Source organism: Drosophila rhopaloa, unplaced genomic scaffold (assembly GCF_018152115.1).
Source record: "Drosophila rhopaloa isolate 14029-0021.01 unplaced genomic scaffold, ASM1815211v1 contig_155, whole genome shotgun sequence".
NCBI classification, from domain to species: Eukaryota; Metazoa; Arthropoda; class Insecta; order Diptera; family Drosophilidae; genus Drosophila; species Drosophila rhopaloa.
The window spans coordinates 6,032,730-6,060,096 of NW_025335034.1; the positions used below are offsets into that span (position 1 = coordinate 6,032,730).

General features: G+C 38.9%; 1 protein-coding gene across 2 annotated transcripts in view; it reads right to left on the minus strand.

Annotated features, from left to right (window-relative positions):
• Window positions 1–20,846, minus strand: part of LOC108038621 (FERM, ARHGEF and pleckstrin domain-containing protein 2) — a 33,655-nt gene extending 12,809 nt beyond the window's left edge. Inside the window, exons 1-10 of one of the 2 annotated variants that reach the window (XM_017115453.2) lie at window positions 20,070–20,846; window positions 10,230–10,462; window positions 9,920–10,141; window positions 9,610–9,853; window positions 9,391–9,551; window positions 9,251–9,325; window positions 7,369–7,475; window positions 7,035–7,150; window positions 6,714–6,969; window positions 431–6,231 (exon numbers count right to left, since the gene is read on the minus strand). In XM_017115453.2, the coding sequence (XP_016970942.2) occupies window positions 431–6,231; window positions 6,714–6,969; window positions 7,035–7,150; window positions 7,369–7,475; window positions 9,251–9,325; window positions 9,391–9,551; window positions 9,610–9,853; window positions 9,920–10,141; window positions 10,230–10,462; window positions 20,070–20,330 (7,476 nt within the window). In that variant the 5' untranslated portion in view covers window positions 20,331–20,846. The remainder of the gene's footprint in view (window positions 1–430; window positions 6,232–6,713; window positions 6,970–7,034; window positions 7,151–7,368; window positions 7,476–9,250; window positions 9,326–9,390; window positions 9,552–9,609; window positions 9,854–9,919; window positions 10,142–10,229; window positions 10,463–20,069) is intronic. The other variant, XM_017115454.2, reaches the window with a different exon arrangement.
• Between the last annotated feature and the right edge of the window lie 6,521 nt (window positions 20,847–27,367).

Here is a 27,367-nt window from a genome sequence, read left to right on the forward strand (position 1 = left end):
TCTACTAAAAGATACCCTCTTAGTTGGCGCCACCTGCCGAACTGCAGTGCCAACACCACAAGCTGCAACCCCGACCCCGCGAACAATTCTCGCTCTTTAAAATATATTAACTCCGTTTTTCAAGTAAGCAGTTCACAATAAACACTTTTATAACTTCTAAAGTAATGGTACGATTTGGAAACTTGCTAGTTTGTTGATAGATATTGACCGGCACATTACGAATGTCTATGGACCAATTGAATCTAACCAAACAATTTAAAATTGTGACAATCCACAAGATTATACCCTATGAAATGTTCTTTTCTTTACATGTTTTTATAGATTAAATATTCAAACCATTTAATTTGTCTGGTATGCTTGAATGCATTAGTGGTTTTTCACTAAATTCATCGCTAATAAAGATATCAAATACAATTTTATAAGTGCTTACCTCTTGGACTTGATATTGGTGGGCAAACATTCGGCGATCTCCGACAGCACTTCTAGCCACTGATGCAGGTTTCTCCTCATTTTTCTTTGCCGCTTCGGTCGCCTGTCTTTTGTCATCAAGACTGCGCGCCTTGACATCTGGACCGAGGTAATGATGTTCGGCTGGTCTCTCGAGACTACTCGATTTTCCATCTATCTTCTTGTGGACAACACTGCCCTCGATCTTTTGCTTCAGTTCCTGCGCTTTGGCAATTTTCTTTGGCGATTTTATGAGCATGTCTTCGGGAGCGTCTGACTTCTCGGAGTCTTCGAAGGATTTGTTGCGATCCTCAAAGCTGCGGTTTGCTTTATCCAGCTTGTCAGGACTGCGTCCCTCGTCAAAGCTGCGGCTGAACTTCACAAGCGAATTGTCAAGTTTTCTGGGACTTTTGGCGATCAAAACATGATCTTCAGCCTTTGATTTGAACTCTGTTTCAATAATTATCTTGTCGCCGTCTGTCTTTACGAGGATTTTATCCTCGGGAGCGGGAAAGGCCGGCAATGTGTCTTTCACCGGACTTAGCATGGTGATGGTCTGTTTCATTGCTGATTCGTATAGTTTCTGTTGGCGTTCCTTTCGCTTGGCAATATCTGCCTCGGTCTCTTCTTGGGATTTGCTTTTGTCTTTGCTCAGGCGGCGCATCTCGATGGATCTGGGACGCTCTTTGGGACTGGATTTCTTACTGCCCCTTCCATCTCTTGCTTTTATATCATCGGCGCTTGTCCGTCGTGACTCCGGACGACTTCTGGAGACTGGCTTTCCTTTATAGGGTTCCGAGGTCTTTAGTTTGCCTTTACCAGTACTCTCAATACTGCTGGCTCTGGAAACTCCAGGCGAAGTCTTACGGGAGCTGTTGGCTGAGCTGTAGGGCGACCAGTCTGTAAATCTGTATTTTGGTATGTTTAGGATGAGGTGATCACCGCTCCGAAGCTTCATCTTTGACTTTTTCTTGTCCTTGATCTTGACGCCTTGTAGGGCTATTTTTTCGATGTATCGCAGTTGGTTGAGCAGTTGGGCTTCTTCGCTATCGATAGTTACTGCACTTAGCAGCGAATCTCTGCCGTTTGCTTGGTAACTACTCTGTGTGGGTATTGAACCTGCACAGGAGTGAACGCTGTCGGCGGTGTCTTCATCCTGAGCGGCCATTTGATTCTTCCGCTCCAGAGACTTTTCCTCGAGAATCTCTGCCTCCTCCTCAAAGCCCACGGTGTCGTCCTTTGAGGAGAAGGCGTTCATGGGAGGCAGGCGGTGAAGCGAGATTACCGGAGTGTCCAGGCTCTTGGTTCGTCTCTCTGTTGTCGGCGATTGCTGTTGTGTTGCCTTCTGGCGCTGCAGGGACACTGAACCCTCCGAGAGATTTAGACGTGCATGGGCGAACAAGATAGGAGCATGACCTTTGGACCGCATTACAATCGAAGAGTCAATTATCTCTTCGATTAACTTCACTTTGGACTTGGCCCCGCTGGCTGTCTGCTTCTTTAGAGTATAGTCAATGTCTGAGCCAGTGATCCGCTCTTCGTGGCACGTCTCGTAAATGTCGTCGTTGCTACGGAAGAACTCGGCATGCTCCAGAATAGGTGAAGGGATGTTCTCGTTCCTCTGATAATCATTCGTGCACTCGTCAATGCGGCCTCGCATTGGCATATGGGGTTCATCCTCCGATGAGGGTATTGAAATAGAGCGCTCAGAGATGCGTCTCAGCTCAGAGGCATTTGCATACTGAGGGTCTAGCTTTTGGGTTTGGTAGCGACTCTCTAAATCAGCCAGTCGCCGGCATTGAGGGGGGGAACCCTCAATCTCTGTGGAGCTCATTGTCTGCCCACGACCCCAAGCCGCTGATATGAGCCTGCTCTGCTCGATGCGAAGAATAGACTCGATCTCCTTACGTGATTGCGGCGGCGAAAACTCTAAACGATCGGGTATGGCTTCCGCTGAGCCAAATACATCATCCGAGTCCAAGCTTTCATCATCGGAGGAGAAGGAGGTAATGCGGGTCTTTCCTTTTTTTGACTTTCCGGCCGACTTGGTCTTAGGAATAACCCGTGTCTTATTGGCTTTTCGGGCATTGGCCTGCAGCTCTTTGCGAAGACTCTGAATGAGCTCCATTTGCTTTTGCTCAAGCTTTTGCTGCTGCATGCTCTCCGTTCGCGAACTGGTGGCCGAATCGCTTTCAATCTGGCTAAGTTTCTTATTGAGTTTCTCAAGCGTTGAGGCGTCCATCTGCTTTGTAATGTCTCGCTTCGGCGACGAAAGATGAATTGTTGGTATGGTCTTGTCGATCTCCAAAGTGATGGGGTCCACTTTTGAAAGGTCAATGTTCTGCGTGAAAAGGAACTCTTTAGTGTCCGGAGGCAACAAACTGTCAAGAATATCAGGCAGGAAGTCGGTTGCACCAACACCTGGAATTCCACTGCTTGCCTTTGGGGATTTTGGCGATTTCGGAGATTTTGGAGACTTGGGTGATTTCGGGGACTTTGGAGACTTGGGCTTCGTGTGTTTCTTCTCGCTGGGCGAAGGAGCGGTGCCATTCATAATATGGCGCTTATGAAGCACATACGGAATGTCTTCCTTTAGAACTTTGGTAAAACGTCTCTCGTAATCCCTAAAGAAGCTTTTCGGAAGCTCAAAGCCAGTTTTGGGCAGCTCCTGAGTGACTTGTGAAGAAGTTGTGCCATCGTAGCACTTAGGAATTTCAAAATTACCATGTGCCTTGCAAAGAGGTGGAGCACTCGGGATCTGCTTGTAGATGTAGTCCTCATCGCTGGAATTTGAATCAGCGGGTGTCAGATCAATGGACTTCTGGTGCATAAGCACATGGCGCCGAGAATTGCTTCCCAAACGGGCGCGATTTGCCAGCGAGTTAGGGTCGCTCTTGGTGCGCTCCACTGTAGCATGTGATGAGTAATTTAAAGGCACCATAATCGGATTGTATTCCTCAAAGTGCGTCTTGGCCATTAGCTCCTCCTTACGTGTTATCTTCTGGTGGGCTATCAGGCGCGCCTGCTGCTTCTCAAACTCCGAAACGAGCTCGGGAGTGAGCGGATACTCAGGACTTTGCTTGCTTTTCTCGTCTTTCGGCTGCTGGCCCTCCCACTGTTTGGTGTACTTTTGGATGCACTCGATGCGATCCTGGTCAAAGCTGAAGATATTCTCACTGTCCGATCGTCTACGAAAAGCAGATATTTTGCAGGATTGTGAGTTCCCTCTTTTAATGGGTGCCATCTGATCAAGTGAGTCTCCTGTCTGGATATCCTTTTCGCGACAGCGTTTTCCAGAAGCCGGAGTCGATACAGATTCCGGTGACTTGCTGCCGAAGGACTTGGCATTGCGTTCTATCTCCACATTCTGCAGGCTGATAGAGTGTACCTTTGATGTCTTATGCGTCTTGTTGCTGGGGAACGTGGAGTAAGTATCTCGGCTGTCATAGAACGAACTGTTTGCAGTGGAGCTGTGTGTGTCCGAAAGCAGGCAATCGTGACTCTTAACCTTTGGCCTAGAGTATAGGCCCTCCGGTGTTGGTTCTAAGCCAGCTTCGACGGCATCATAGTAATCACTCTTCGAGTCCTGACTGGACTGGGCGAATTTATCGTAGAGCTCTTTCTTAGTAAACTGTTTCACTTTTTTTCCGGTGGTGGTGGGCATCTCGTAGTTTCGTCCAAAGCAATCACCCACTAACGATTCTTTGGAATCCTGGCTAGAAACCACCGATGTTTTGCTCTTGGTTGTCTCCCGAGATTTTTTGCTATCTGTGTGGTAGAGACTGTCGCGGGACTTCTTGCTGGAGTCTGAGCTGCGCGAAATTTTTGTCTCGAACAGCTCACTTTGGCTCTCCTGGCTAGATGTGCGGGTCAGAGCCTCCTGAATCTTTTTGTAGAAGTTGCCGTCCGACTTAACTGAGAGCTTCTCGCGCGGCAAATAGCGAGGGTCCTCTGCGTCCCAGATCTCATTCATTATATCCGCCGCAGACTTTGATTTGACGTCGATTGCCGAGCGATACTTGTGCTGTTGATGGCCCTCAGATACCGACTCGTCGTCACTTGGTATGTAGTTTCCAGAGTCCAGTGAACAGGACCGGATATGGTCCTCGGAGCGGCCACGTCCTCCAAAGAAGTCAATGTCGTATTTCTCCAGCAGCTCGTAGCTGTCCTGTGAGATGTCGTCTTGGGAACCCGAGTAGTCCAGATGATGGCCGTGCTGGCGCTTATGCTCCTGGGTATTGTAAGTGCTACCCGGGTAACTTGAAGAGTATACCTTGCTTTGTGGTAATGGAGAGAAGTCCTGGTGTGCATCGATCGAATGATTCTTTGTCACATATAAGGAATGCCTGGAATCATCGTATCGAGTCACTGGCGAGTCGATCCGGTTGGAGGAAAGGAACTCCTTGTCGAAAGCGGTCATGGGTTTAGGTAGCTCCCGATCGTAGTAGGAGCTACTGTAGCGCTCGAAGAGATCTTTGCAAGAGCTGCTCTTTAGCCATGACTCTCGTTCCACCTGGTCGTAAATATTCTCGCCCTCCTCACCTTCATCTTCCTCCTCTTCCTCTTCATCGTCCATGTAGTGTGCGACTGCTCCTTCGGGTTTTACAAACTGAGTCGTAGAATAGAGATTACCCGAAGCCAGCTGGTATTCAAGTTTCTCCGATGAGGAAGAGAGACGGGTGGGTGGAAGAATGCCCACCGAGTGATGAGTGATGTAGTGACTGTCATACGAGTCCACTGAATCAACTCCAGATAGCTCCGAGTTTCGGGGGAGTGAGTGAGTGTGACGGGAGCTCTGCGAGTCCATCGAAGGAGTAAGGTAATTTTCGGATTGGGCAAGCTTTGTCCGTTCCCCTTGACCATAGCGCTTGGTGCCGAATCCAGTGCCAAAATAGGAGGAGGATGAAGACTCCGAGGGGTGATTGAGATCATTGTGATATTGATAGTTTCCGCTGGTGTAACTTCTTTCCTGTACAGCAGCTGCATAAGCAGAGGTGCTAGGTTGTTGCAAGAGAACAGGAACTTGGCTAAGCCCCATTTGCTTGGCCCTCGTGTACTGAAGTATTGACTGATCGATGAACTCATCGCTGAAATGCTTCTCACGGATTTTGGACTTGGCCTTGCGATTAACAGTTGCGTATATGTCGTTCCGTTCGTTAAGATTCAAGTGCTCGCTATTCGAGATCTTATGCTCCTGGTGAGCGGAGCTGTGAAAGTCCGGATATTTGTAGTGCCCCATGTCGTTGATGTCGGTGTAGATTATGTTGTCCGTCTCTGTTTCGGTCGAGTTGGCGTTGGCGTTGGCGTTGTTAAGCATGCACTGCTTAGACATCGAATAACTGGTACTGCTATAATGGACTGGCGTGACAGTTTGCGACTGGGACTCCTGTGACCGAAGCTGCGGACGATGGGCACTGGCCAAGCCCGAGCCCAAAGCCGAGGCCGATGCTGCCGCCGCTGAGGCTGCCCCCATAGTCTCCCGATTGATTGTAGATGCCGTCAAGTCCGAATCCGCTTCCTCCTCGACTAATTCCTCCTCCCCCTCCTCCTCCGTGTCCACAGTTCCCGGGTCCTCCGCCTCCTCCTCCAACTCCAACTCCATGGAGCTGTTGAGATCCACCGAACGACCCACTGTGCTGGTGTTGTGCATAGTGTTGTGGTTGGTGCTGCTGCTGTGCGTGTTGATGCTGATGAGCTGCGGCGACGCAGGGACAAACGCTTGGGATCCCACTGAGACTCGACGAGGGGTGCTGCTGCTGTTCAAGTGGGACAAGTGGCTCAGACCTGAACGCGACGGATGAAACAACAATTCCGATTTAAACACTCATCGCGAATCGGAACGCAAATGCAAACGGATATAAAACCAAACAAAAATAATATTGAACTTAACTGATCAGACCGCAAAACAAACTTTGATCACTGAAAAAGAAATCATTAGATTACATAATCCCACTTTTTATGGGCGAAAAATTATAAACTATTGCTAATTAGTAAGATTAACTTAATTATGTAAAACATAAGTTACTTAAGAAAAGACTCACCTATGAATTCTTAAAAAAGTAATCATTAAAATATAAGATTCTTAAATTGATATGTAACTGAAATCTGAATCAGAGGGAGCACTGGGTACTAAAAATAACTTTTATAAGAACAATCATAAATTCACCATAGAAATTAAGTGTACGACGACTTTAACGCAAAAATTATAGTACATAACTAACTTAAAAATCATTAAAAGTTTTATCTAAAACACACTAAGGACTCACTTAAATTGGGATCGCCTGGAGGCACACAAGAGTGATCGGGAACGCGCTGTTGGCAGAGACTGGGGTGGGTGGGTATAGTCCACGACTGCGGACCCTGGGGTGAAAGTGAGCGGTTCGAATTCATTTGGTCCATAGCCACTCCCGAGTGGTGTTGCCGTTCCGCCGCCGCCGCCGAGCATTCCGCTTCCTCCTGGGAGGTTGGCGAGTCCGCTGCATAATTCTTCGTCTGATAGATCTCCACCTGGGCTGCTGTGACCTGTAATAGTATTTTGAAGCCGTTATTGGCAATGTTGAGAAATGTATGTCACAAGAAGAACTCACTTGAGAACGCATGTGGTCGATAGGATTGTCGCGTCGGCGATCCAAGGTATCCGCTGCCCTCTTCGTCAGAGAATGGGTCGTCGAGTCGTTGCATTGATTGCGATAATCCCATGCCGCTGCAGCGTGCAATCAAAGGCAATGCAAAATTATAACCAAAATCATTACAAATCATAGAGCATACACTATCAAAACACAATAACTCGACTCGACTAGACATTATTCATTCATCAGCTAGCAAATAAAGCCCGAAATCAAAAATCAAATCATGACGAACCAAATGATATCAAATCGAATACATATATTCTTCAAAACGAGTAACGAAATAAATACAAACCAGTGTCAATTGGGAGTAGGGGATTGGCTGAAATGCTGGAATTCACATACGTATGCGATTGACTTCGGCTACTAGCATTCAGTGGCCCTTGCCGGAACGACTGAGACCTGCAGCAAAAGAAAAGACAAGAGGATACCACGTTTTATATTTTCACATGCTCAGTTTTTGATTTTTCTGTTTTGTTTTTAGTTACTCTTTTAAGTTTTAGCATTTTTTGTTAGGTTTTAGTTTAACGTTTGCTTTAGGGCATAGTTTAGTTGGAGAGTATTGTTTATTTAGCACAGTTTGGTTGAAAGATTTTAGTTTTGTTTTCGATAGGATTGTCGCTCTGGGAGCTCTGCTTAACTTAGCGAAGTCATTTCAGTTCAAATTATAGTAAACAAAAACAAAGGGACTTTTAACAGTTTGTAAGCAACTATAAAGTATATATTATAACACAACAAACATCAATTATCATACGGGGGCTTGGATCTATCCATTCTACTTAAACGAAAAAAGTTGTTAAGATGGTTAGAATAATTAACTGAATTAACTGAACTATTTGTCCTAATTATGTACAAGCATATATTTGTTAGTTCTTGCACGGTGTTTACCGCGAATATCTTATCAATTACATTTTTATTAACATTGATCAAGTTCTAAGGTTATGTAAATGAGTATTTTTTTTTAGAAATAACCGACTAATTTACTACACATTTAGTGGGAGCAAGGGAGAAGGGTATTTAGCTGGCTTACCATCTACGTTATGATTGTGGTACAGTCTTAGCAACAACACACACAAAAACATACGATAATAGGAGCATTGGGGGAGTTACCATAAGATGATTATTTTTAAATATAACTTTTAGGTGCAAGCCAAACTAGGGATGAGGTATTTCCCTATCGATGATTTGCAATGATTAAAATATTTGTGAGGCTAAAGGCGGGAAGGGGAGGTGGTTTGAATGGATGAACAAATCAGAATGCTTTGAAGTATCGTACACATAAAGAGTTTGCCAATACGGTTGTGAATTCGGTTCACTAAATCAATGACTACCTACATTTATTTTAAAATTTAACTGAATTACAATAAACTCGTACACTTTTTGACATATGGATACACACCCACACATTGGGTAGTAAAATAAATCAAAAATGGTAATTTAAATTATTAAATAAATAACAATGGTGATATAAATTGAAATGCTTGTCGTTCTTTGCTGTACATTTGACTAGGTTTGGGTTTTTGTTTTGGGGTTTTTCTTTAATTTTTTATTGAACTTTTTAAGTTTTTGTGCTATTTTTAGTTGTTGCAGTTAATGCTTTTGTACCAATTGGTTTTTTAAATCCTCTTCTCTTTTCTAAGGCGCATCATTTTGACCTTGTTATGTTTTCTTTTGCATGTTGTGTTTTTTTTTGGTTAAGTTGGTTGGGTAATAAAAAGAAAGAAATTCATTCTAAAATAATAAACAAAAACCACAATAAACGTGTGTCTTAAAAAGTGTAAAGAAATAACGAACAAACGAGTCGAGTTAGATGAGAACGAAGTCTTGATGATTTGGCAATGTAGGCTGATGAATATATTATTTGTATTTGCTTAAAAATATAAATATATATATAAATTTAAAGATTATTTATATTTAATGCTCTTAAGAAAATTGTAAAGAATTTTGAGAGGAATCGGGTTTGCTTAAGGAAAGATAAGCTGCAAAGCCAAAGCTTTATAAATTCCTTTCTCAACCATAAAAGTAAGTAAAAGGAAATATCTCAAAGAAAAAATCAAGCAACTTTTTCCACAATAATTTCAAGTTTATCTCAAATAATTAACAAGAGTATTGGTAAAAGCTGACGATTAGGACTGGGATTAAAAAGTAATGCCATCTCAGCGTAATCCGCTGCATACCTTTGGAAGTTTTGACGCTTTACATAATTCTCGCGGACAAACTCGATAATCTGCTTCTGCGTTTTGCCGCTATAGCTGCAATGAAATATGTATTAGTATTTAATGTTCTTGTTTAGAGCAATTTAAATCAACAGTAGTACCGGAATGAGCTGCCTCGGGAGAGGACGCGTGTTTTGCGACGAGGCGTATTTTGTACAGCCGTACAACGGAAGAATCCATGATTCTCAACACATTTCTTCCAAAAGTTTTTGCACTCGTTACGGCCTTCAAAAAAGAACTCTACGGTGTCCTTGTAATAGCCCTAAACATAAAAATCCATTAATACATTGAAACGAAGCGACTTTTAAAACTAAGCTTACATAACCCTCGGGATGCAGTTTGACAAGGAAGCGCTTGCGCTTGAATGAAATCTTGCGTATCTTAGCCCAGGAGAAAGTGTTGATGCGCGTGATGTTCTGGAAGACCGTAATGCCCATGTGGGCAACAGCTAGATTGAGTGGCACTCCCTCCACATCTTTCGCCGGATGCATTTTCATGCCGTAAAGCTCACACCTCCGTGCCGTCTCAAGTAGGTTAAGATCCGCCTCCGCAGGCGATTGGCCCCTGATGACAAAATAAACGAATAATTATAGGTATTTGGAACTATCAGGTAAATCCCGATCTACATACACATGCTTTTTGTGGTTTTCCATAATCTTGCGTTGCATGGTGGCATCCTGATGGGGCACAAAGCGGTAAGAGGACAGATACGTATGGTCGGGATAGTCCTCAGGCACAAAGTCGCCGCATGACGCCTGAACAACGTAGCTGGCCATAAGGGCCGCCGTATTGTCATTGCACTGCAAACTACCTGTAGCCAAATCCCGTTTGATTTGCAAGCAGAACAAATACCTGAAAAAGCATATATATATATTTTTTTAATATATTCAAAGTTTACAAAAATATATATTTTTGTAAATTTGTTAAGGTTTATTTTTACCTGGTATACTCCTCTTCCAGCTGCGCTGGGTCGGGTGTATAGAATTTGATGCAGAAGCGCAGCACTGGATCGATGAGTGAGAGGCCCACTTGGCGATTCATTGGCTTTTCCAGGTCTAGCCAGTATTTGGTATGTGTCGACACCTCCTGGTATTCCAAGCCAAAGTAGTCGGCCTCGAGTAAATTTAGCTGGCGACAAACTTGCTCAAACAGCACACGTCCTATTGCTTTAGCCTGCATAATATATAAAAGAAAAATTATTTCAATTCTTTTAAATTTTAAAAATCATTCAATACCTAAAACGTAAATGAGTAAATGTAACACGTGAAAGTATTAATTGTTAAAAGTATTCTTATATTTCAGATTTGGATCATCAGCCAAGACGATATAATCATTTTTGATTGTTTGTCTGTCCTCATCATTTGATTAGTTGATTAGTTAAGACTCTAGTTTTTTTCGTTTAGTTCGGATACTTTTTTTCGGTTCGGTTCATTGTTTGTTCAGTTGTTTTGGAAAGGTCAAAGCAGGTTCAGTTGATGTAAACTATAAACTACGCCGGCGACGAGTATCACCACTGACAATTTTGAGTTGCTGCAGCCACAAAAAAGCTTCAGTTCTATCTTGGCTTTTGCGAAACACAGCATTAAAATAATGTTTGTTGTGAGAACTCTGCTTTTAGTGGCTTAAAAATATTATAAAGAATCTATATTAAATGATCAAAATATTAACATACAAATCCTTTTATTATGGGGAGCAAAAGTAATTATTTCTGATTAAGGATCATTTCGTGGTGCTCCACTTTACTTCCAATCCGATACAAATAAAGTTTTCTTTGACTATCTAAATCAAAAAATTTTTCTTAAATTCCTGCATGATTGTTAAATATTTTGCTATCCACTGTTTTGACCAGTTCCTTTGAATTTTATATTAAAACGAGGATGGAAGCTAACTTCGGCAAGCCGAAGTTTTAATACCCTAGCAGACTTTGCCGAAATTGCTAAAATTGAAAAAGTAGCGAAAAGAATATTTTATATATAAATAAATTAGATTTGCATAGTTTCATGTCAATAGCTTTTATACTGCAAAAATGTCGTTAAAAAAAGAAAAAGGATATTTTCAATCAATTTTATCTACGGAACCTATAAGATATAGACGTCCTACCGTCAAGAGCTTTTACCCTAATCAAGGTTTGCGTTAATAAATAAGACTTGGAAAAATGTATGTTAATAGCTTATACTCTGTGCGAAATATACTGAAATTCATTAAATTTTACCCGATTTCACCCTATTGTTTTTATGGGAGCTATAGGATATAGTCGTACATATAGTCGTACGAAAGCTAACTTCGGGCGGAGCCGAAGTTGATATACCCTTGCAGAATATTCTGTAAATTATATTCTCCAAAATTATTCATATGTTACATTCTTAATACTCATAAAAAATCACAACTTCCTAACTTTACAGTCACCAAAGTTATGGCATTCAGTTTAATGGCAGCTATAGGATATAGTCGGTCGATCCTTATATTCTTGATCAGGTTCGCGTCCTGAGTTGATATAAGCATGTTCGTCTGTCCGTCGGTCTGTTTCGAACTAGTCTCTCAGTTTAAAATATATCGAATTGAAACTTTGCACACACCCGTCGTTTCATTGCACGCAGTATATAAGTCGGAACGGCCGAGATCGGCAGAAGTTGGGATTTTTGGCTCCGCCCAAAGTTAGCTTTCCTTTCTTGTTTACAATTTTTTTATTCTTGTTAAGGATTTCAGAAGTGCAGTAGGTGAGAAGCAAATCTAAAGTTTTGGGGTGCAGGCATTTGTTAAACACTCTTGAAGGCCGAATAAGTAATTACAAGTCTCTGTGTGGGAGGGAAAACAATGTACAAGACAAATTGGGGCAATCTCATAAGGAAAAAGGAATCGGGTTGGCGACTGAGCTCTCGAGTTCCATAAAAAGCTTAAATTTGTTTTTAGATACCAGAACTCGTTAAGCTCGTTAAAAATTTAATATAGAATGTAGTTTGCTGTTCATCGCAGATGACGCCACACGCCAAGTGCTTGGTAGGCGTTGCGTCTGATTGCATTTAAATAAATTTCAATTGCTTTGACGGCTGCAATTGGGTTACAAAAAAGTTTGGTCACGTTGGCAGTATGAACCGAAATTGGAGCTTCCTTTCTTCTTTGAAATTATTTTCTTACCCTAGCTAACTCATAATCAACCTAAATAATCCTATTACCTAGTTTCAATTTCAAAATATAACAGGAGATGCTCTTTTAATTTAATTTTAATTATATCCATCAAAAATATTACAAAACTATAAGGAAAAAAACTATTAAAAAAAATTGTATTAATTAATTCCGTTTTTAAGAAATTGAATTTATAATTAAATTATGCCTAATGAAACATATTAAAAAAATATTACAGAACTATTAAGAAAAAAACCTATTAAAAAATATTGTATCTAAGATTAATTCCGCTTTTAAGAAATGGAATTTATAATTAAACCATGCCTAATGAAACATATTAAAGGATTATTTTGTTTAATCACGCACAACGTTATTTAATTAGTTTAAATATATATTAAAATAAAGGGATGGTTTAACATATCTTGGATTTTTACATTTTTAATAAAGCTATGTCGATATAGTCGTCCGATTTTGTAAAAAAAAACGGTAATTCCAAAATTGTAAAAAACATTGATTCTGTTGTAACGTGTATGTTTAAAACAACGAAGTTTTAATATTTAGGCATTTATATAATACCAACAGCAGAAATTTATTTTTTAGGACAGATTCATCCAGATATCTTAAAAACTGGCATACTAGATTGGCACTCCTGGTGATGCTGATCAGAAATATAAATACTTTTGCGTTGCAAACTTTTGACTGATATTATAATACCCTCTGAAAGCCTATAATAGGAAAGAAAATTACAGTCTCCAGCTTGGCAAATCTTAGTAAGTTGTTATTATTAGCCTAAAACGCTTACAACCTCCATCGGATTTCGTCAACAAGAACCAAATTCTTTAAGGGGGAGGGGGGTATAGTCTTATTTTTTTTTTGCATTTTTTTAAATATTTTTTTTTCTGAATGCACAACATCTTGAGAATATTGTGTTAAAGTTTTAGATCGATCCGAGTAAAGCTTCCGAACTTATGGGCAGTTGAACGTAGGTAAGTTAGCTCGTTTTGTATGGGTTTCCAAAACTTTAAAACGCTCTCCTGAAAAGTTACCCTTTTCAAAGTCGGTGTACACGATCCTGCAAAATCTATCGGACGGTTCGTTTTTAAATTTTGCACAGTTATCCTCAACTAAATTCCTCCTTTTTTTTTAAATTTATAATTTTTAGAGCAACAAATATCTCGACGTTTTAGGCGAAAATCGGTGTTTTTGTCTTTCAAGTGCCTTAAAAAATCGAAAAAAAAAATAAAAACTTGACAGCGTTACCTGAGAAATCTTGTTCTTTAACTAATGCAATTGGATTTTTTCATTTCGGATGATTCTGTGACCGATTATCGTGTACACCGCAAAACATCTTTTCTTCGAGGCGCTGCCGGAGATTGCCTGTATCTCAGTCAATTTTTAATATTTATGGAAGAAAAAAATCACACATTTTGTTTAAATGTTGCCCAATCACATGCAAAAAACAAAATTGAGCTGAGACTATCCGTATCGTCAATAAAAATTTTTAATGTACAGAAGTTGGTTTGATACAAAATTATCTTCTCTAATGAAATCATCATTCCAAGACTATCCCAAATTTAATATCTCAAGCCACTTACTTAATTGCTTTGAATAATTAACAAATTAGTCACACAAATATTAATGGCAAACCTTTTAAGTTCCGTACGCATATATTTGCTAAAGCCACACCTATTAGACTCCAATTTCAATTTCTTAATACCGACAGACCGTGTGTGGAACTCCTGGAATATATTAATTTGGGATCAAGAAACCAGTCCCCGGCAAATGTTTTGGTGTTTGGATAAAGGGATTTGCTAGCGCCGCCAACCAATCAGGCAAAGTGCTTTGTGAGTTCGATTTCGTTGCCAGCTCCATAAAAGCGGGCAACAATCTATCAGAGTGTGAAATGTTCTGCAGGCGTGCCAACATTTTATTAAACCGTCTCAGCCCTTTCTGTGTGATATTTAAATATTTTATGCTTCCAATTGTATGTAATCCCTGATCTAAAACGCAACAAATTCGTTGGCTGACACCCAAATTGCTTTGGCGGTTTTTTAGCGCACAAGTCGAATGGAATTGGGCGTGGCTGGTCAGCATATTAAATAAAGATAAACCTAAAAAGCGATAAAAACTGGGAGTATGCGACAGTTTGTCAGTTTCCGCTGTAAATTCGATAACGAAAAGAAGACTGCGAGTAAACAAAAGAAATTTCTGGTGGATTTTGAGTTTATTGCGGCCTAAGGTTTTAACTTTTTTAAAATTTAATATTTTTGCAGAAAACTTGAAATTGATATATTAAAAAACAATTTGAAGTAATAAAATTAAATTTAATTTAATTTAATTTTTTCAATAATGAAATTTTTTATTTATATTGATAGGATTGTAGATATTATAAGAAAGCTTTATTTAATATTCACGGTATTTATTCATTACAAGAGTTGGTTATTATTTTTTTAATTTCAATACGTCTTTGAACTATCTAACAAGTTTGGCAATAAAGACATCCAATTTTTCTGGGTTTGACTAAATAAAACTTGAAACGTACCATTATTTTTTTTTGAAACTTTAAGACTCTATGTAATGTTGTGAACACACAATAATTCCGAAAAACAAAATTTAAAATTTAATTCGAAAATGAAGGAAAAATGTAATACCATTAAGACCACAATTTGGTGCCATCGACCACCTTGATGTACCATTAGCGCAATTCATAGTATTGCTTCTTGTCGCAAACGTAATTTAGAGGCCCATTCGGAGTGGTGAAACAACACGAACAGATGAGCAGTGGTAAAACAGACACGAATTGTCAACTAAATCGCTATTTGCTTTATTTTTAAAACCATTCCTGTCCCCATTCCGGGATAATTTAATTAATTTGGCAAACAAGTGCGGGACGGAAAAGTCGAGATGAATGTGTGCCAAAGTTCTACAGAGAGCTGCATGCACTCTCCTGCGACCGCAGCATCATTGTTTTGTGATTTCCAGCCAGGAGCCACAATGAGGCTACAGCCACGCCCAAGCTCTGACATTTTCCTGGCCCAAACATACAGGCTCACACGCATATATGTATATGCTGGCCATTCATTGAAAGCGGCTAGGTCCCTCAGAGCCATTTATCTTTTTAGGCCAATTTTAGGATCTTCTTCAACTACAAAACAAACCAATTAACTTTGGCGACTTCTGCATGGAACCGAGAAAGGAAATGGGAAAACGACAGGAAGCTTTTAAATGCAAGCCACCCTTCCACCGACCAATACCCCTATATATACACAGGCAGATGCGAAAAGTTGGCCTACAATTGTCGGCTGTTCAATTTGTCGCCATCGGGAGACAGAAGCAGGACAAGGAGCATTAGCAACAGCATGAAAGCAACCTGCAGGTTCTACATCTACACTAAAAAAAAATCAGGAAATTCAAATGTTTTTGGAAGGAAAACAGGAATCGAGCATCTTATGTTTCAAATAAGAATATACAGAACATTTCAATTACCTTAAATTAATTTAAAAACACTCTACGTAAAAATGTATTACATTAAATTTGACAGGATTATTTACCTTTTCTATTATTCTCTCTAAAATTGAGGAGCATTTACTATTATATTATTTTTTCTCTAAATCTTAACATCTGCAAAAAAATTCTAATTTTCAGTGCATACGAAACTGTGGCAATTGAAAACGGGTGGCGAAAAATGTGGTAAAGGGCGTTACCTCTCATCTCGTTCCACTTGTATTGTCCTTGCCTATCGAATGGCCTCAGCTAACCCCATTGATTTACCTACATACACATATGCCAAATCTGGGGGTTGGCGTCGACTGCCAACTAATGCCAAACATTGCCAAGTAAAGTTGAGAAGTTTGAAAAGAGTGTTTAATAACTTAAGTTACTAAGAATATGTTTGAAAAAAGGTATTCTCTTTTTATAAAAAAGTTTTAGTTGAGTGCAAGAAGAACATTGTGAAGACGGGTTGGACAGTTCTGTACCATAAGTTCTGTATCATACACATAAGCAAAAGAGTTTGTTGAAGAGCCATATTCATATATTCACAATAATCGGAATACTTTTATTTCAACGGAATAATCGAATATTTTAAAACATTGAAAAACTAATTTAATGCTAAGCGCATGGCTCATGTTTATTTCTTGTCAACGTATATCTGCATAGGAATGATAATTCAAATTATAAGTTTATAAGCAAATGGACATATGTTTTAACAATCCTTACCTTTCTAGAAATTTGAGTTTGACTTATTCAGCCTTCAGAACCCAAAACTGCTATTGTTTGCGTCATAACTTTATATGAACTTTTATTATTTTGCATTATCAGCAAAACTCGTTCTCCCCACCGAGATAAGCTCTTGATATTGTTTGCACCCATGGGAGAAGACAGGCATAACACATAATTTGGAAAAAAAGCTTTCGTTAGATAAATTCAGAAAAGGGCGTCATACAAAAATTCCCTAGAGTCTGAGTCGCAACTTCTGAAAATGCGCTAAAAAACTGATTTTCTAGAAACTTCTAGCAACAATTATTTTCCTTACATAAAAAACTTTTTAAATTTAAAAAATCAAAGTAAGCTTGAATTGAACAGAACGAAGCAGAACATTTCATTGTTCAAAATTTAAGTTTTCTTTCAGCAGGTATTTGTGAGATTTTGGCTTGAAAATTTGCTCTGTTGGTCAGGAGCTGACCACAAAATTTACCCACATCCTCATCGTACTCGTGCTGTTCACCTCTCTCATTTAAATTCAAAACCCTATTACCGTTTACAAGCCACAAAATCCATTACAAGCCTTGATTAATAATGCAGTTGACCGACCATGCAACAATATTCGTTTCTAGTTAACGGACCAACACACAAACATAAAGCTGTGCTGTAGTTGGTAAAATGAATCTAAAAGGGTTGGGTGACAGGGCTTTCTCAAGGCTTGTACTTTTAAAAAATGAACCATGTCAATATATATAGTATGTTACATGTTCGCTGTGGTTTACCAGAAATTCTGTGCACAGTAAAAATTGCGACTTGATTGAATTTTAATGCGCCCAGCAAGAAGGACTCAATTGACATAGACATTTGAAATACCATGGAACTAATTTTCATATATTTTGTTATTATTTTTTCATTTTATTTTAACACGGAATGTTTTTAAATGTTCTATGTCGTTGTTTGTTCTTTATAATTATTTTATATTAATTTAATACAAAGGGTATTAAGCGTGTTAAAGAACTCAACTACCACCCAACAATGAAACCTTGGTATACAGTTCGATTTTTCAAAAATATCAATACTTATTTTAGATTATGTTTAAAAAAAATCACGGCGTCACATCCTAAGATATATTTAGCGGTGACAGTGAGAAAAACAAGAATGATGTCGTTTGCTTTTACCTCTCGCTTCGGATAAAATGTTAAGGTTGCCGCGGGGAAATGCAAAAGAGGGAAATGTCAAGAGAAGCTTCCAGATAGCGAGTGCCTGAAACTCACATACAAATAGTTTTGTGTGGAGCACTTTACAACATTTACTGAGCTGGGGCATTGCCTCAAGTATAACTGTTTCACGAAAAGGTTAGGCCAAAAGCCCAACGAGGACTGCGAGAATACCCGGTAGCTTTAGCCAGCCCTAACCCGAAACCAACCGACCAAGACCACAACCCCCGGCCACTCCACTTGCCCCAACAGAAAACCACCCAAACAATGGCAACCATTTTGATGTTGCCCTGAAACATTTCCACTTCTTGCTGGCTCTCTTGCTTGCCTGTTGAAGCCTTTGGAATGTGTCTACCGTTTGGGGGGAAACTGGGGTTACACTCGGAAAGAATAGTACAGGTAGCGCCTAACACATAAAAAACAACCTATTCTTTTCGGGAAAGTTTAATTCAAATTTAAAATTTAATTTTTTATCTATCAATAGCTCTCTTTATAGGCAGCTCAATAGATATATTTTTTTCTCAAATCTTACTTATAAAACAATACAAGTTTTTTTTTGAAAAGTCTGTTACGCCTTAAAATATGTTTATTCTTACAAGTGAGTGTGCAATATAGAGAGGGATTTCACCTCATTATAGTTAGAATTTGTTTTGTCGTCATTTAGTTAAACTTCTAAGACTGAATACAAAAGATAATTGAAGTTACACCAATTATTTCTTAGTGTACACATTTGGGCGTGGCCACTTGAACTGCGAAACAAAAATGTCTAAGCCTTTCACTAGGCCGGGCTAATGGAGCCAGGAAGTGGCGCAAAGAACAACAGCAACATGAACTGCGCAAACTACGACAAAATCCATTAACCAACATAAAGAGCCAGGCAGCTGGGCAAAGACGAGATCCTGCTCAATATATTTAATTTGCATTAATGCAGTAGAAATCGACAGTTCGACAGTTTAAAAATAACAATAAACATTGATGAAGCCGAATCCTTAGATAATAAAATAATAATTTCTCAATGTTACATTATTACATTTCAAATTTTTATCAAATTTACAATCCGATTTAAGAGAATTTCACAAAGAAGTCAGCCCATTTCCACACCGACGTCATGTTCGACTTTTAACAGAATTTTTAATGACTTCTAAAACATTGATGGCGTTAGAGTGGTAAATGATCCCGATCAAGACAAAATATAGGGTAGGAAACGCTGTTACAGGTATATCAACCATATTTCAAATTTCGACCATAGTTTTAACCGCATGGAATTTTTTGAGTAGCGAGTAAAACTCCTTATTCAAAAATCTATGCCAAGCTGTTGAAGTACGCACATAAAGTGGGGAGTGGAGGCCGATTTCTGGATCAGAAAACGGATGTACCGCATCTGCAACCATCCCCTGCCCACCTTTCCTGTTGATTTCGACTTGTTTGCCACGGGAAAAAAAGCAGCGAAAGAATTTCTTGTTTTTTTGGCCCTGTGCCAAAAAAACCGGGTGCAACGCCCACCGAAAACCTAGGCCCTTTTGTCGCATAAATCCCAGCCTCCTCCCTTTTTCTCGTTTTTTCTGGCTGATTTCCAGTCCACATTTAATTAAAAGTAGCTTCTCTGATATATTTTACCCATTTGCACGTTAAATTGTTTGTTACGAGACGGTGGCTCCATATTCACACAGTTGTGTACGTATGGAGATGCCTTTATGCAATTTTCATTTAACGGATCGCTTCCGTTTCGACAGTTGCTTCCTCAGTACGATATACTTATAAAATAAAGCAGGAATTGAGGAATTCTTATTTGAAAAAACATAATATTTGGATAAATGTTGTTAAACACACCGTTTTGCAAGATTCGGATATTAATAGGTATATAAGTTCAATACAAACTTATTGAGACTACGATTGAATGATCAAATGTTACAGAGTTTTTCAATTTGTGAGGTAGTATATAAACTTAATAATTAAACTTTAATACGCACTTAGGCTACAAGTGCACTATAATGGTCTTTATATTCAACGTAATTAGTATTATAATTCCCCAGAACTCAACGTTCACAGGGGCAGTTAAAGCTTGATGCTCAAGATCAAAAACAAATAAATATATTTTGGTATATATGGAATTCCAAATTTTATATTACTACTAAGTAAACCGGTCCTAAGAATATTTTCGCGATCTTAAATGGTTTATTATCAGCACTAAAATTTGATTAATAGCTGAAAGAGAAAATGGTGTGCCCAAATCTCACCTGCACTTGGAACATGGTGATCGAATCGTCCAGCATCTGGATGCGAACGGTTAGCTTTTTGCCTCCGCGGTGACGGGGAGTTGAGGGTGTGCCATCCACCCCAGAGGGAGTGCTGAGGGAGTGCGTCATACGACCCCCGGGTAAACCACCTCCCGCCGGATGACCTCCTCCTCCACCTCCGCCCGTCGCCAGATCATAGTGTCGCCCGCCTTCCCCGCCGCCTGCGGATCGAGAGGCTGTGCCCATGTCGGCCAGGGACATTTTGTAGACGAGAATCTTGGTTACCGCTGGGTTGGAACTTGCTCAGGATGTGGCATAGAACGAGCCGGATTAATACCCAGTTTCTCTCTTGTGGCCCTTTTGTCTTTGTTGAGGTTTGTGTTAAGTCCTCTAACTTGGAATGGAACTGGGATCGATTCGTTTGTCTTCTTAATTGAATTGCTCAGCTGGCCCTGTTTATTTTTTTATTGTCTGTGCAAGTGCTTAATTCAATTTCAATTCGTTGCCAGAAAAGAACAATAAGGGAAAATTGGAAGCTGCAACTCCCCACACACTCTTACAGACATATGTTTCACATTTGCCTCGATTTCTTCTCTGTGCTAATAGTTCCTCTTGAGTTCCTTAGTCCAATCTCGAACGCTTCTGGCATATTTTATTTTGGTTTAGCTGAATTTATTCGTTAGGGTTTTAAATGTTCGGGGACCATTAACATTTACAACACGCATGTGTGGCACTCGGTTTCCTCATCTTAGTTCCTCTGGATTTGGCATCGTTTTTCTACAAGATTGCAAAAAGAACATCATGTTAGTCACAATCTTGTATGATTACAAAATATTATGTGGGAAATAGTAAAGAGAGCTAAGATAGAACAATGGAAGATTTATCATGGTAATGCATTTAATTTTCAATACATATTAGACAGAACAACATAGGAAAATCGTTATTCAATTTATAAGCATTGATGACTCTCACCTCCATTTCTGATTAATTTTTACAGATCCCAATCAATGAATAAACATAAATCTAATCATTTAATCAGCATCGGGTAACCTGTTATAGTCTGTATTCATAGAAATAAAGATTTTTAGCATGTAAACTTGCAGAACACATTTAAACCATTAAAAGAAAAAATTATTTCTTGATTTATGTCTATGAAGGTTATAACTCTTAAATGGAAATCTGAATTATCGTCTAAGAACTGTGAACGACAAATACCCATTTCACAAAGATCATCTTCAGACGGTTTACGAAACCATTTCTCGGACTTTAAATAATAAATGACACGACAGAAGTGGGCGACAATCTCACTCTTTCTCTCAATGAAAGATTAAAAGCACATAAGGCTCAAACAATAACCCAAATAAATGACTGACTGAAAATTATTTAAAGCATTAAAAACTCATAAAAAAAATAAACCGAAAGAGACCAATGCTGAGATATAGGAAGAAAAAATTAGTAAGCCACCTGTGAAAATAAATAAGCTTATCAAAGGCGACCCACGGGGCATAGACAAGAGAAATGTTTTTAGGAGGAAAGGCGGCAAATCAAATGGGACTACTTTTCCTGCTTCTTGTTTCTCGTGTGCCGCTTGTCTTGGTCGATCAAGTTTGACGGGCCCCGAAAAGCCTACCCACGTGGACAACCCACCTTCCAAATGAAGCACAAAAAGAGTAAAACTCCAAAGCTTGAAGTCATCGCCAACCTACATAAAAGTATATAGATAGAGCGGAAAAGAAGTTTGGCGCCAATTATGCTGTGGGCAGGCCATAGAAGATAGGCAGAAAAAATAATAATAAAATATGGAAAAATTATGAAGAAACCGCCGTTTGCCAAGAGCATTTATTTATGTCTCGACTCGTAAATTTAAATGCGAACGTGGCCGGCTGGCTGTCAATTTGCAAGATACAGGATGCCAGCCCCATCCATAAGGTTGAATGGGGCGTGAAATGTGTGAATTTACGATGCGATACGAGTCCCTTCTATGCATATAGTCAGGTTGAAGGAGACACTATAAAGCATGTGTTGGCATGATAACCAAACTCGACAGCGTTCAATGAACCGCAGACTTTTCGGATAGCTTTTCATGGGAAAGGGTATAGCTGCTGCGATAACGAAACTCTAACTAGAAGGAGGCAAGAAACTCTTTCCCATATATGCATACATATATGTGTATATAAGGTCTATGTCTATAGGACTTGGAGTAGCTGTTCTGACTCTTCAGTTCGTTTTCTCAGATCAAAAAAGTCACGTTGTGTCATAAATAATACAAATGATTAGCATGTGCTCATAAAAAGCATTGTGAGTGCATGCTTTGATAATAAATGCATGTTTTTGTTAACTCGGTGCAAAATGTGAAACTTTTAAACAATTTTATTTGCTACAGTGGTTATTTCCATTCAATAATACAAATTTAAGGCAAATTTAAAAACAAAAAAATTTCGACAGAATTTTGGTATAGAAGTACAGTGCAACATTTTAAAATTACACTTTTCATTAGATCTCATAAAGCTAAAAATGATAAGTTTCGTTATTTTTGCTATTTAGCCCGATCCGGCTCGTTCCGACTTATATACTACCTCCAATAGAAAGACAACTTTAGGGAAAGTTTCAAGCAGATAGCTTTAAAACTAAGAGACTAGTTTGCGTACAACCGGACGGACGGACAGACGGACATTGCTAGATTGCCACTCCTTGTGATGCTGATCAAGAATATATATACTTTATAGGGTCGAAAATTTCTCCTTCACTGCGTTGCGAACATTTGACTGAAATTATAATACCCTCTGCAAGGATATAAAATATGATATGAAAACCCATAAAAAACATTAGTTTTGTTATATTAAAGTCATTTTCTCTTAAAATTGTTTAATAATTTCTCTTAAAATTGTTTAATATTTGTCTTTATAATAGCTTAACAATTTGCTCCCAATCATAAGCCACCTAAAACGGTCATCACTCGGCAGATCACACAATATTAATGATCTGCGGATCTCTTCGTTTTATGGAAGTGGTCCTGGGAGGCAACTAGTTACTGCAAATCAAAGAATGAGGTTGAAGTACCGCTAGATGTGCCAAGTTTGGCTTTGACCAAATCCGTTTGGCCGTAGCCGCCTATTTATGCCATAACTTCGAGGCCTTATTGGCTGCATACCCCTCTGCATGCCGGGGCTCAAATTGGCGAATGATGTGCCCCATCTGCTGTAAATCTGTCCGTCTTAATCACTGGCAGCCAAAGTTAAGCAGAGAAGAGTTTGTCGTTTGCCAAGTAAAGTTTAACAAGTTTCTAAGTACAGGAGATGGCAGTTGCTGTCTCCTGTTCGTGTTTCTTTCTCGCTTCCTCGCATCTGTATCTACCCTGCAGTACCGTTCATCACCTTTTAATCGCTTTTTCATCACCAAAAATTCATCACTGCTGATTAATCGGCGATGAAACTTCATACAAATTAGTGATGAATTTAACATTGGCATGTCCTAGGAGTTAATCAGTGAAAAATTCATCACTCTTTAATCAGTAATTCATCACTCTTTTTTCAGTTTTTCATCACTCTTTAATCAGTAATTCATCACTCTTTGAACAGCGTTTACTGATGAACATGCGATGAACGAGTGATTAAAATGCGATGAAATAGTGATTAACGAGTGATGAATTACTGATTAAAGAGTGATGAATTCATCACATTTTCATCAGTAATTCATCACTCTTTAATCAGTAATTCATCGCTTTTTCATCTCATTTTCATCGCATTTTCATCGCATTTTCATCGCTTTTTCATCGCATATTCATCGCTTTTTCATCGCTTTTTCATCGCTTTTTTTTCATCAGTAAAATTCATTCAGTAAATTTTCATATAAATTTCATTTTTTATTTTATTACAATATTTCATTATTATTTCATTTATTTCATTACATATAACTAATTAATTTAACTTAATTCAATCTACATATGTACGTTTTCAGTTGTCCCGGAGGTGTTGAGGATGTTTCGGTTTCCGTGCCCTTTTTTTGACTTCGTGCTTTATGTACTGGCTCTTCCTGACCAAGTATATCTGAAATAGAAAAATTATTAAAAAAATAAAAACTTACTGCGTTTTTTGTTTTGCCGCCGGCCAAGTCCAGCTTAGTTTATGCTGGCCCAAAAGTTTTATTATAAGCTTCGCCTTAAATAATGAATAAATATATTAACAGTATATGTAGGTACAGTTCAAAATAATTAATAAAATAACACTTACATAAATTTCTGATAAATTTAGTTATAAAATTTCACAAAAAATCTCTGCTTCGATCTGTTTTCTCCGTTCTCTCAAATGCAAGTGCACGTAAAAACCGCGAAAACAACTTCAGTTGAAAACAAGGGCGCTGTTAATCCTATTGTTCTTTCCTCTGCCTAATTTGTCTTTACATGTTTCGCTTCGCGTCAAAGCAGGGTATATAAAAGCATGTCCGACTATGCAAAATAATCACATAACTTAAATTCACTTAAAAAAGGAATCCATACCTTTCAAAACTATCATAATAATTTTATTTTTAAAAAGTATTTGCATAAAATAATATAATTAATAAGAATCAACAACTACAATACAAAAATTATGCTAATTTATTTTCAAGGGTGTATAAAGGTCGATCTGATTTTAATACATTGTCCTCCACCTCTCAGCTCATTTTATGGGGAGAGAGAAGGAGTAAGAGAGGGAGATGGAAATTTTTATGCGTTGCCTACGATCGGGGACTGAGAGTTTCGGCTCTGCCTGCGTCGCTCTCGGCTCTGCCGACTTTGCCTTTGGCTCTGCCGGCGTCGCAGTCCGCTGCTGATTAAACAGTGATGAATTTTTGTAGTGATGAATTTCGGAACTGCAGGGTAGGTAATGCATTGTGCGAATGTGTGTGACCCAGAAAGTTGTGTGAGCTGGTAACCCATCAAAGTTTTATGACTTTCATATGCTGTCGAGTGACATAAATTCATGGTTTATTAATTAAGTTTCGTTAAGCATTCTAGGTGTTTTGAAGAGGGTCAGGAATGGGGCGTGGTTTCTTGTTAAATATTTCAGAGAATCAGATATTTTGAAAAATGTATCTCAGGCTATTTTTTTGTCAACCTTATTATAATTTACGGACAGAACTCGAGAACTTGGTTTTTTATACGGTACTGTCGACTTAGCAAATAGCTGTCATTAGAATGTTCTGCATAAAAGATACATTGACTAATTCGAATCAACAGATACATTGACTTTTCGAAGTTACAACATGTTTTAATTTATTTTAATTCATTTATTTTTTTCGTATTGATATTATCGTAACTATTAAAACTCGGACGAAACATACAATTTTTGAGCCTTTTGAAACTTTAAAATCTTTTAGCAAAGTAAAGAAAATTCCATTTTAAACGGACAGTGACATTACCGGTGCTCATGTTTAGCTGGCTGCATAGTTTATTTATTCAACTAATATTTTATGGTCTGTCATCTCTAACAATGTTTTATTTATAAGCAATACACCACGTCATTAATGTTAATAAATCATGGACAGTTCTATTTAGAATGTTAAAGACAATTTTCGTTTTGATTGGTCATAACTCTCCACCCTTTCTTTTGAATTCATTTCATATCTTTATATATATTAACCATGTCAACTTTCAATTTAAGCAATCGCAATCTCAACTGAATTTTATTGATCTATTTGGTTAAAGAATAACGAAAATGCATCTCAATTAAAATGTATCTCCAGCATCTTTCATAATTCCTCGGCGACTGCTCCGCAAAGGAAAAGATGAATCACTTGGAGATTTCTTCGAAAATAAGGCAGACAAATGAGGCAGGCCAAAGCCCGAAGAACAACCGGGGAACAACAATTGCAGCTGGATGTTTGTATAGAGGCAAAGAACGAAAAATTAAAACTACAACGAAAGAATCTTCTTTACTTCCCACATGGTACATGGTACATGGTTTTCCTTTCCATCTCCCTTGCACCCCGTGCACTTTTTTTACGTTTTACAGTGGGTTAAAAATAAAATGCACACACGGAATTGATGTGCGAGTATGTGGGTATAAAAGGATGCACTCCGCTTGTCTGTCAGTCAGGCGGATTTGGTTGTAGTTGTTGCTACTGGCAGCAAGTCAGTGCGTTTCAAAGTCAACTCTTTTTAGGCGTCGGCACAGCCTTTAGTGCAGTTCATTAAAATATTTATTTAAAGTCCCCCACCTCACGCATATCCAACAAACACAGTCAGTTGCTCTTTTATATGACTCGGCTCTTTGTTTATTTCACTGTATACAGCCTTTCTTTATGGCACAAACACTTGGAGGTATAGGGGCTCAGGGAATAAGATATATAGAGGGACATGTGTGTGGCAAAATTTTTGCCTGAGCCAGCCCTTAGTCGTCTGGCTTTCCTACTCGTCAGCAGATAATATTCCTTATAATCATCAGAATCTCTTAATTGCTATCTGCGCTCGACGCAAGAGGCCATCCCTCAGAAACCGTTGCTCGATATAATGCACTCCTCAGATCTTATTATAATTATTTGAAGTGGTGCCCAGCGTCGCACTGGGTTTGTTTACTTTTATGTACTTCATATGAAAGCTCACTCACTAAGTTTCCCTTTGATCTAACATATCAGCCGCAAAACTTCTGCGACAATAACAAATTGTTTGCTAATTTTCACCACGAACTCGAGGAAAATGTGAAGAAGAAAGAACTTATGAAGACCAACAATGGAAACCGCAATAGAAACGTCTGTGTGTGGAAATCAATTAGTATTGTCAAAGGTAGCTCGCAGATACCCCGATACACACAGATATAGTCGCATATGAACATGACCCATGCACAGTATGAAGTGGAAAATAAAGCTCGTTGACAAACAAACCAAGTGACAGCTGGACAACACTTTGACTGAACGAACAAGTGGCTATGGGTATTGATTAGACAGCAACCACCCCGTCTCTCGCCAAGCGAAGCACTAGTGCAACAACTTGAATGGAATTTATAGCAAATCGTGGTAATTTGTTGAACAAAGCCCGCTAAAGGCTATCTATTCAGCGATTGTGAAAATCATGTGCATGGCGAAGGAAAGATAAAAGGTCTTGAGACTTGACTTACATTTTTACTGACAACGCACTAGAAACTTTTTTAAGAATTTCCTAATGGTTTTATTATTTACTGCTAAAGTTGATCTAAGATTTACTGATAAGAAGGAAACAGTTTTGTGCAATTAAGAATACAAAAATGTTGATAAACGGGAAGGACAATTGGCTGTGATTATATGGACGCCACTGTATCGGTGGTTCAGCACATTAGCGGTGGTTA